General features: G+C 61.3%; 1 protein-coding gene across 1 annotated transcript; it reads right to left on the bottom strand.

Annotated features, from left to right (window-relative positions):
- Positions 1 to 2,989: 2,989 nt before the first annotated feature.
- PARP6 (poly(ADP-ribose) polymerase family member 6) lies at positions 2,990 to 9,985 on the bottom strand. The gene is made up of 22 exons (XM_082488880.1): positions 9,930 to 9,985; positions 9,025 to 9,102; positions 8,790 to 8,884; positions 8,310 to 8,370; positions 8,088 to 8,178; positions 7,929 to 7,995; positions 7,506 to 7,655; positions 7,089 to 7,269; positions 6,632 to 6,685; positions 6,331 to 6,426; positions 6,152 to 6,244; positions 5,948 to 6,073; positions 5,780 to 5,845; positions 5,555 to 5,622; positions 5,215 to 5,263; positions 4,592 to 4,704; positions 4,425 to 4,497; positions 4,202 to 4,271; positions 3,763 to 3,842; positions 3,582 to 3,645; positions 3,323 to 3,407; positions 2,990 to 3,239 (listed from the first exon to the last, which is right to left on the bottom strand). The coding sequence occupies exons 1-22, from the start codon at positions 9,930 to 9,932 to the stop codon at positions 3,137 to 3,139; spliced, it is 1,866 nt and encodes a 621-aa protein (XP_082345006.1). The 5' UTR covers positions 9,933 to 9,985; the 3' UTR covers positions 2,990 to 3,136.
- Positions 9,986 to 10,570: the final 585 nt, after the last annotated feature.

The following is a 10,570-nucleotide window of genomic DNA, read 5'->3' as shown; positions in this document are numbered from 1 at the left end:
CAACACATCCCGGAGGAGGAGGAAGAAGAGGAGGAGGTGATGGAGAAAACAGCGAAGAAGAGAGCCATTCTGGTCGTAGCTTTTCTTTTCGTTTTTTTTTTGGGTTTTTTTTTTATATTTTTTCCCAAACCGGTCTTGTTTGTTACTTAACGGGAACAAGAGAGCGAGGAAGACAAGGAAGGAGGAGAGCGATGCGGCACCGGGGCTGAGATTTGCCACCGGCTGCTTGCCGGGACTCACTGAATCCCTCACCGGGAGAAAGGACGACAGCCCGGGGCAACCGGGATACGATCTACCTTTGTTGTTTTTGTTTTTGTTTTTTTTTTTTTTAAAAAAGCACTCATTTGCTGCTACCGATTTCCCAGGAGAAATGAGGAAAAAGAGGCTCCAAACGGATTCTTAAACCAAAGCCGGTGGGACGGGACCAGCCTTGGGCGCTTCACCTGGAGGATACTTGTTTGGAGAAAGAAAAAGGGCAAGATTTTCTTTTTCCCCACATTTTGGGGGGAAAAAAAAAAAAGGATCAAAGGATGTTGGACTTATAGAAGATATATATAAATAAGTATATATATATATATATCCCATGGAGCAGGGTGGCGGGACACGTGCTTCCCCCTGCTCGTCACTGGCACAGGGACATAGGATTACTTGTTTCAGAGTCATATCATTCCTTAGAGTTTAGGGACCAAAGGACTATTGCTTTTTTTAAATATATCTATAAATAAATTAATTTAAAAAAAAAAAAAAAAACAAAAACAAAAAACAAAACACACACACACAAAAATAATCAAAAAACGGGAAAGAAGGTGAAAACAAACCCAGACATTAAGAAGGTTGAGAAAAACCTCGAGCGTTAAAGAGCTGCGAGCGGTTCCTAGAGGACTCGGTTTCGGGGGGGGGAACCGATTCGCGGGGCTCAAGGGCTCGGTTTTGGGGTGCCGATTTGCGGCTGGGGATAGGGGGATGCGGGGGGTGGGGTGGGGGTGTGCTTTTTCGGGGGGGCTGTGGTGGCTCCTCCAGCCCAGGCGGGAGCCAGCGGCGGAGGGGGGAGTCAAGGTGGTCAAAAGAGCCTCTTGGTCGCCTCCGGGAGAGGGCGAAGCGATGCGGTTCTTTGTGTTTTCAGTGGGATTTTTGGTTTGGGTTTTTTGTTTGTTTTTTTTTTCCAGCCAAAAAAAAAAAAAAAAGAAAAAAAAACAAAACAAAAAGAAAAATGTGAGGTTTCGGCAGAAATGAAGCGAAGCGAAATAAACTTATTTTGTCAAAATCGTCACCTTGGTTGGTTCTTTGGAGCAATCGCTGCCGCCTCCCACCACCCAAATTCCCCCAAGAAGTTGATGATGGGGACCCCTTTCTGACCAGCTCGACCCCAGCTGGGACAAAGCGTCCACCAGGAATTTGGTGAAGCCAGGAGAGGAGCGTGGGCCTCTCTTTTTATTTGCTTTTTTTTTCCAGGAATTACCATTTTGCAGAGGAATTGACCCCGGTTGCAGAGGGGACCCTTCGCTGTCACCATTCTTTCCGAGCGATGGGAGAGCTTCTGGAGGACGTTGTTGTGTCCCGTGGGATGTCCCTTGATGGCTGCAGCCCCAGAGGAGCAACTGCGGTGATTGTGGGAAAGCGGCTTGATTGATTTTTCTATTTAAGGGGCAGTGAAAAAAAAAACAACCCAAACCCCACAAATTAAGGCAAAAAAAAAAAAAAATGGGTGGGTGGTGTGGGCACTGCCACCTGCCTGATGTCCCCCCTTGCCAGGGTTTGGGTGGCTTTTGGGGACGCCAAGCAGGATGAGTGGTGGTGGACAGATGTCAGGGTCCCTCCGTCACCTCTGAGGGAAGGGGACACCGTGGAGGTGATGCCTAGAGTGCGTCCACCGGTGTGACGAGCCCGTCGGGTCTCAGCTGCTGACTGTACCTAAATGGGGATATTTTTTTAAGTCGATTCTTAACTTTATAAATCCTGCTTGAAAACAACGCCTGCACCTCCAGCAGGGCAGCAAAGGCCTGGTTTTGGGGTGCTTATTTTGGTTATTTTCAATCCCTGGGACCCTTGAATCCCTGGCAAGGGACGCCTGTGTCCCTACGGGACTGACCGGTGGCCCCAGGCGCCTTCGGGCTGATGCCGCAGGAGTTCCTGTCTCTCAAGGGCTGATATTTTAGGTGCTGTGGCCTCGTGCTGCCGTGACCGACCCGGAGAGCCCCGAGACCGCGGTGAGCCTCAGTGCCCAGCCAGTCCCCTGCCACCTCCCGGGGGTCCCCATGCTGAGCACCAGCAGCCTCCATGGCTGCTCCTGTGGGTTTTCATTTGGGATTGGGCATAGCGGGATGCAACCGTGCCGGGCACCAACTCTGTATCTATGTAGTGATGGGGATCGGCTCGGGCTGAAATAAAGCGCAGTCCCTCAGGGGTCTCCTTCTCAGTTTGCACAGGAGTCTCGGTGTGATCCCATGTCCTCCCCATGTGGTCCCATTCCTGAGGCACAACCCCTTCTCTGTGCTGCCGTCCATGCTCCATAGCACGATCCCTTTGCCATGGTGCGACGGTGGCGTGATCCCCTCCGTGCAGCCCCAGCCCTTTCCCAAAGTCCCACCGATTCCCCACCACCCTTTTCCCATGGCACCATCCCTTCCCCACCATCCTGTCCCTTCCTCACCACCCCATCCCACCCCACCCCACCCCATTCCCCCCACACCTCCCCGGCTGTTTAACTACACAGACACAGATCCCTTTTCTCTTTTTTTTTTTTTTCTTTTTTCAGTGTTTTTTGGGTCTGTTTTGTTGTTTCTTTTTGTTTGTTTGTTTTTTTGTTTTTTTTTGTTTTTTTTTGCTTCGGTTTCTCGCCGCCGATAAAAACACCGTCGCTGCCAATGCCAGGAGGGGTGGCCACTGGCCATGCCGGCCCCCACAGCTCCTTCTCCATGCTGCCACGGGGTCGGGGACACTGGGGGACAGGACGGGGAGGGAACAAGGGACCGCTAAACCCGCCTGGTGCTCGCTGGATGCTTGACGCCTATGTACAGGGTGGAGCCACCAGCGTCGGCCCCCATCTCTGCCCTGCCTGGGAGGCTCAAAACCCACTCGTCCTTCCCTGGCCTCGCCCGGGGTCTTTGCTCGGCACCCGGGGGGTCCCCGCCGCCGCTCAGTTTGTGTACACCTGAGTCCCGATCACGCGCATGATCTCCTTCTGGATTTTGGGGTCCTGAGTATTGATATTGGCATCTCCCACTTGGCCGTCTTCGTACCTGAGAGGGAAGAAGTGGGAGTAAGGGGGTGTCCCGGGGGTGTCCCATGGGTGCCGGCAAGGTGGGTGCAGCCTGGGACTCACACAAAGAAGAAGCGGGTGCAGACGTGGTCCGAGACGGGGCAGACCCAGATGTTGCCATGTTTCTGGAGGTCCTTGGAGGTGATGACTGCCAGGGGAAGGGGCTGTCAGACAGGGGACGGAGGTCCCCGCTGGGTGCAGCCTGTGGTGGGGACCCTCCCTTCCTTCCTCCCTCCCTCCTCCACCCACCCGGTGAGCCAGGGACATGGGTGCTGCCCCGCCACCCCTCTCCGTCCCCCCCACCCTCAACGCGTCCCCGCACCTTCGCAAAGCGCGATGCAGTTCAGGTTGCGGCTCTGGAGGAAGCGGGACTGGATGGAGCGGGTCTGCGGGGAGAGCAACTGGTGTTACATCCCCGGACGGGCTCGGCTTGCCCTGTCTCCTGCACCCATGAGTGCCGTGTCCCCATCCCTGTCCCCCCGCAGTGTCCCCCGGCCCATCACCTGGGGGATGGTGTTCATCCGGTTGTACCTCTGCACCAGCTCATCCTTCGAAGGCATCCGGTGCTGCCCTTTCCCCATCCCTGCAGAGAAGAGAGGCGTCACTCCCAGCCACCTCCCCCGGGCTGACATGGGGACGCATGCCACAGACAGGGACGGCCACTTTGGGTGCTCCTGCCCTGCGGCCAAACCCTGGGAACCCCCCAAAAAGTGGTCGCAGAAGCTTTTGGATCTTAGAAAATGTTGGGGTTTTAATTCCCCGGCACATCAGAAAGCCCTGACCTAGCGGGGATGAAGCTGGTGCAGGTGGGGAAGGATGCGGGATGCTGCCCGCTCCCACGTGGCTCCTCCAGCGCCGGCACAATGCCGAGCATCCCCGGGCCCATGCAGGGAGTGGGGATGGGAGCGCAGGCAGGACCGGGCAGCGCAGGCAGCCTCTTACCTGAGTATCCAAAGGAAATACTGGAGATGGGGCTCAGATAGATGCCCTTGCCATAGGCTGCTCCATGCAGCTTGCAGGAAAACACCAGGGTGAGCGACACGGGGTCACCCCGACAGCTTGGGCACGGTGGCGGAGGCAGCCCGGCCTCTGCAGGCAGCACGTCTCCAGCTGCCTGCATCCCTCCCTGCCTGCCTGCCCCGGAGCGGGCGCAGGGGAGCGTTACCTGCAGTTTGGTGTAGGAAGCGTTGACCAGCCCGTTGCGCAGGATGGAGTGCCAGTTCTCAATGTGAGAGCCGCTGGAAAAAGCCAGTCCCACGTCAGCCTCATGGCATCCTGCCCCATGGCGCCCGCTTTGGGGGGGGCTCCCACCGCGCCTCCCCGGCAACTCACTGGAAAGCGAAGGTGCTGCCATAGAGTTTCTTGGCGGTGCGGAACCGGGCTTCCTTGGCGGGGGGGCTGCTGAGCAGGAGGAACTGGTGGGAGGTGTGCATGAACTTCAGCTGCTACCAGGGGAAAGGGAAGAGCAAAGGCGGCGACGGCGGGGAGAGAAGACAGACAGACAGACAGACACAGATCATGCACGGCAGCCTGGCCCCGTGCCCGGCCCAGCCCTGCTTTGGCCGTCCCAAGCTTGCCAGTAGGGCCCGTGGCATCCCCCATCTCTTGTCCCCCACCCCACCTCAAATATCCTCCATCCCATATCCCATATCCTGTCTCGAATGTCTCACCAGCTGCAGACTCCATCCCAGAGGCTGCATCCTACATCCCAGAGCCTTGTATCGCCCACCCTATATCCTTGCATCCCTCATCCTGCATCCCACTTCCTCCATCCCACAGCCCGCATCGCATATCCTACATCCCACCTTCCATATCCCATGCCCCTCATCCCACCTCCCATATCCTACATCCCGCATCCCATACTCTATGTCCTGCATCCCATGCCCTCCATCCCACATCCCACATTCCATACCCTCCATCCCACACCCCACCTGCAGCCCAGCCGAACCCCTTACCCTGCTGAGGGGCAGCTTGACGATGTGGGATCTGTTGCTGGAGATTATCCTTGGGAAGAGGAAGACGAGGAGGAGGAAGGTCAGACAGGGTGGTCCCACGCTCCCCTGGGAATGGGGCCGAGCCAGTAGCTGTGCCAGAACCCGCCCTGAGGCCAGTGGATGGTCACGACCTCCCCCAGGAGAAAGGGGCCATGAGGCAACAAGGAGCCCGTGCCGGGGATGCCTGGCTGCTCCCCACCCCATCCCATGTCCTGGGGGACGGGGCACAGTGGGGAGGGACAGGGGGCAGTGGGGACAGACGGGGGGCAGCAGGACAGGGCCGCAGCACCCTCAGCCTTACCATTGCAGGAGGGGATGGGCCAGGGGGTCCAGCTTGTCCATCTGCTTCTTGATCTCTAGGTAGGACCCCTGGCAGAGGCGAGAGGGGGTACGGGTGGGTCCTCCAGTGCCCACCCAACCACGGGAGGATGGAGATCGGCACCAAAATGCCAACCCTGGCGAAGGATCCCACACCAGGGGAGGCCTCACATGGGGCCATGGGTGACGTGGGGCCACGCCGGTGTACCTGGGTCATCTCCCGGATGGACATCACACTGTCCAGGGCCTTCTGCAGTCGCTCGTAGTTCTTCTTCTGCATGGGGGGAAGGAAAGGGGTGACCATGGAGAGGTCCTCAGAGCTCCCCCAGCCACATCGAACCCCGGAATGGGGGAGCGTTGCCCCCCCAGCGCTTACCTTGGGGTTGAAGGCAAGCGTTTTGGGGTCATTGGGGTCTACCACGGAAGGGTAAGGCTCGAAGATGATGCTCTTGCGGGGGGACTCCAGGGCGGCGCGGCACATGGCCACCAGCAGGTCCACCACCTTGTGAGGGACAGAGCGTGGGGTGAAGGGACAGCACCCCGAGGTGACGACATGGTGACCCACCGTGCACACACCTACCTCAGCACCCGTGGCCACCTCCTCTGCTGCGCCGGACATGACACCCAGGGTGTAGAAGGAGAAGACACAGAGCTCCCGGGTGCACACTGCTGGCTGTGGAGGGGACAGGAGCCGTGAGGAGGGTCAGGGATGGTGACGCAGGGTGACAGTCCGTGCCTGCCTGCACCTTGTCCCCGCACCTTGAGCATGGAGCCGTTCTGGAAGACGTGCTGCTCATCACACACCACACAGTACTCATTGAGCGTTGGGATCCGCTGCTCCGCGTACTTCATGATCTGAGGGAAGAGGATGGTAGGACTCAACCCCCGCGGTGGCCATGGCGCTCAGGAGGATGCTCCGGGCAGCGGGACGGGGATAAGTGGGATGCGGAGCCGCAGGGAAGATGCTCTGGGCAGCAGGATGCTGCTGAGAGGGATGCGGGGCAGTGGGGAGGATGCTCTGGGAAGCGGGACGAGGATGAGCAGGATGCAGGACACTCACCTGGACGAGGAAGCCATACTCCAGCGTAGGGACGTTCTTGCAGTGGCCGCCGACCTGCGACGGAGCCGGAGCGGAGCCAGCTGCGTTATCCCCTTTTCCCCACGCACCCCCACCTCCGTGCAGCGCCAGTAGTCCCCAACACCCTCTCTGCCACAGCGGGGACCCCCTGACATGCCAACACCCTCCTGGGGACGCAGCCACATCAGGGACGTGGCACCAAGCGGGTGGTAAAACACCGCAGGACCCCACAGCCGGTGTCCCAGCTTGCCCTTGGGTGCTGGTGACAAGGCATAGGGGACAGAGCCCCACAGGGGACAAAGCCCAACAGGGGCTCCCTGCCACCCCAAGGAGGTCCCACCACCCCATGACAAGCCATCTGACCCCGCAGCAGCCCCTCCCCAGGAATTCGGGAAGGGAAAGGAGAGGAAAGCAAACCCCGAGGCGGGGAGGCACCCACCAGGATGTTGAAGGGGGCGACACCTGCCTGGGTGCTGGGGGGGGGATAGCCGAAAACCTCCACTTTAGGGTTCTTCACCGTACAGGAGACGGAGCGGTTCATCAGGCGGTTGACGCGAGCTTCAGGGATGCCCAGTTTGCCCTTCAGCACCGAATCTTGGATGACGGGGAAGCTGGGAGACCTGCAGGCACAGAGTCTCACTGAGCTCCCCCGGTTTGTCACCGTCCCCTACTCCTCCGACACCCGGCGCCGAATTCACTCTTCGGCTGGTTTTTGGGAACAACCTTCAACTTTGCGGGCTCTGGTAGGGAGCAGCAGCATCCGAGGGACGAGTGGGAAAACTGAGGCACGGTGCCAGGTCCCCAGCCACCCAGGGGACAGTGGGTTGGTCCCTTGGGGACACCGTCAGGGTCTTACTTGGGGATGGGGGAGAAGATGCTGAGGCCAGCACGAAACTTCTTGATGGTGCCGCTCGTCTTGAACCAACTGTGCCGCTTCTCCTGCTGGGTCTTCAGGAAATCGTTGCTGAGATGTTTCCATTGCTGGGACGTGAACATGCCCAGGATCCTGGCAGAGAGGTGGCACGGGTGCCTGAGCGGGGTGCCAGCACCCATGGGTGCTTTGGTGCCCCCCCGAGCCTTGTGTTTGGGTGGTCCACGCCACCCAGCTCCTTCACTTCCCCACCCAAAACTGGTGGTGAGACCATCACCAGGCTGTGTGGCAGGTAAAAGATGGTGGCATGGGGACATGTGGCACCTGGCCACTTTTGAGGCAAAACGGTGACCCCGCAGCCCACCTCACCCACCATCTGTGGGTGACCTGTTGTGTTTCGGCTCTTACTTTTTCAGCTGCAGACCCAGCCCGAAGCCCTCCTTGTTGGATGGCTGGAAAACCTCGATGGACGGTTCTGCAGAGAGAGAGAGGACAAGTCATCAGTGCCACCGCCATCCTCGTTCTGAGGGCACGTGGGGACACCGTGTCCTGCCCGTCCCCACTTACCGGGGCCATCGAGGTACTGGGAGAGGGAGAAGCGCAGGCGGAGGACAATGGGCTCCGTCCGCAGCACCTTCCACGCCGTTGCCACCTCCTCCTGCCGAGGGAGAACCGCGATTTGGCACAGCCGCCGGGACCCCCAGCTGGGGAGTTCAATTTGGGGACCCCCTGGGTACATGTCCCCACCCTCCCCATGCCAACGCTGACGGGGGCACCCCGAGGACTCACATCGAGAAAGCTGATGTTCACGTGGAGGTCGATGTCCACGTCGTCGATGGTCCCGTACTCCCTGCAAAGACATGTGGTGCCGTAGGGGGACAGGGTGAGGCTGGCACAGTGACGGAACCGCCATCCAGTGCCCACCGTGCCGGGGTGGGCAGGCTCGTGGGGTGGTGATGGGCACGCGTGGCTCCCTGGGTGTCAGGTGAGTGCACCCCAGAGACTGGGATGGCATGGGGAGAGCGCCTGGATTGTGGCTGGGTGCCCTGGGGATGGCACAGCTGGATGTCCGGTGATGCCACAGCCAGGTGCCCCGGGGACGGCACAGCCCAGGAATGCCATGGCACAGTGGTGCCACAGCTGGGTGCCGTGGGTACGGCACAGCTGGGTGCCGGAAGATGGCACAGATGAGCGCGCAGGGATGCCACAGCTGGGCGCTCCGTCAATGCCATGTCCGGGTGACCCGTGGGGGCCGGCAAGCGCACCCACCTGACGGCCACGGCATTCTCGCTGTAGATCTCCTTCACGGCCTCGATGTCGGCGTCCAGCTGCGGGTGACGGTAGAGGTCGGCGGCACAGGTCCCCTGTGGCACAGCGCACCGCGGCACCGTCAGAGCTGGAGTTCCCCCCATCCCCTGCAGCCCCGCAGTGAGGACTGGGCGCAGGTCGGGGGTCCCTGAGCCCCCCTGTGGCACCCACGGGACCCGGCACCCACAGTGCTTACCTGGACGCCATAGAGGAACTCCTCAGACTCATTGTCCCCGTCGGAGTCATCGTCCGTCCAGTACTGTCCCTTGAGGTCCTGGGGGACAGAGGGTTGGGGGGCAGCAGATTAGGGGGGGCAGTGTGTTAGGGGAAACAGGTTATGATGGGGGGGGAGCAGATTAGGAGGGGAATGAATTTGGGGGGAGCAGGCTGGGGGGGGAGCAGGTTGGAAGGAAGGGGAAGGATTTTGGGGGGAGCAGTTTGAGGAGCAGTGGTATGGGGGAGAAGGTTGGGAGGCAGCGGGTTGGGGTGAGCAATTTGGGGGGGCAGCAGAGTGGGGGGCAGCGGGTTGGGGGGGTTTGGGGGGCAGCAGGATGGGGGGCAGCAGGTTGGGGGGGGTTGGGGGTGTAGGATGGGAGACAGCAGCTTGGGGGGAGCAATTTGGGGGAGCAGCAGAGTGGGGGGTAGCAGGCTGGGGGTGTTGGGGAGCAGCAGGTTGGGGGGAGTAGGATGGGGGGACAGCAGCTTGGGGGGGGTGGGGGGAGTAGGATGGTGGGGGGCAGCGGAAGGGGGGGCAGCGGGGTAGGAGAGAAGGTTTGGGGGGAGCGGGTTGAGGAGAACGAGATGGGGGGGCGGCATTTTGGGGGGCAGCGGGATGGGGACAGCGGGTGGGGGCCGCGCTGGGGGGGGGGGAGGGGGCGGCCGATCGCTGTCGGGGGGACACGGGGGGCGACACGGGGGGGCAGCGGGGCCCACCGCCCCCGCCCGAGCAGGCCCGGCGCCGCCGCCGCCCCCCCCCCGCCCCCCCCCCCCCGCCAGTCCCGCCGCCGCCGGGGCCGGTTCCCCCTCCGGGCCGTGTCCCCCGTGTGTCGTCCGCCCCCGCCCCGTCCCCGCCCGGCGGTGTCCCCTCCGTCCCCCCCTCACCATCTCAGCGGCGCCGGGCCGGGCCTGCCGCCGCCTCCATGCTGCCGGGCGGGCGGGCGGCCATCGCGCCGTGACGTCAGGCCCCGCCGCGCGCCCCGGGCGCCGCCGTCACCCGGCAACGCCGCCGCTGACGTCACCCGCGGGGACACCCCCCCCCCCCCGGTAGGTCCGTGGTCACCATGGACCCCATCACAGGGACCCCAGTGTCCCCAGCACAGGGTCACCATGGTCCCAGCGCGGAGCAGCCGTGATGGGTCCCCGGTGTCCCCAGAAAGGTCCCCATGGTTCTAGGACAGAGTCCCCAGCATGGGGTCCCCGGTGTTCCCGGCTCAGGGTCCCCATGGATCCCCATCACGAGGTCCTCAATGTCCCCATCACAGGGTCCCCAGTGTCCCCAACATCTCCACCCTGGTGTCCCCATGGTCTCAGCAGTGTCCCCAGCACGATGTCCCCATGGTGTCCCCAGTGCAGAGCATCCACGTTGGGTCCCCAGTCCAGTGTCCCCGGGGTGGGGGGGTTCGTTAAGGCTGAGGACCCTCCAACCCCACCCCAGCAGCCCCGCCAGGCCCCCGGCCCCCACCAGCGCCCCGGGGCTTTTGGGGGTGCTGGGAGGCGCGGGGAGGGCCGCGGCGCCTTTAAGA

Source organism: Vanellus vanellus (genome assembly GCF_965231255.1).
Source record: "Vanellus vanellus genome assembly, chromosome: 11".
Classification (NCBI taxonomy): Eukaryota; Metazoa; Chordata; class Aves; order Charadriiformes; family Charadriidae; genus Vanellus; species Vanellus vanellus.
This window is presented reverse-complemented; position numbering and strand designations above follow the sequence as displayed.

Coding starts and splice junctions, on each gene's coding strand:
- PARP6 (XM_082488880.1), bottom strand. Junction 8,885..9,024: donor AGTTCCTCTATGGCGTCCAG/GTAAGCACTGTG, acceptor GCTGTGCCACAG/GGGACCTGTGCCGCCGACCT. Junction 3,843..4,201: donor TATTTCCTTTGGATACTCAG/GTAAGAGGCTGC, acceptor TCTTCTCTGCAG/GGATGGGGAAAGGGCAGCAC.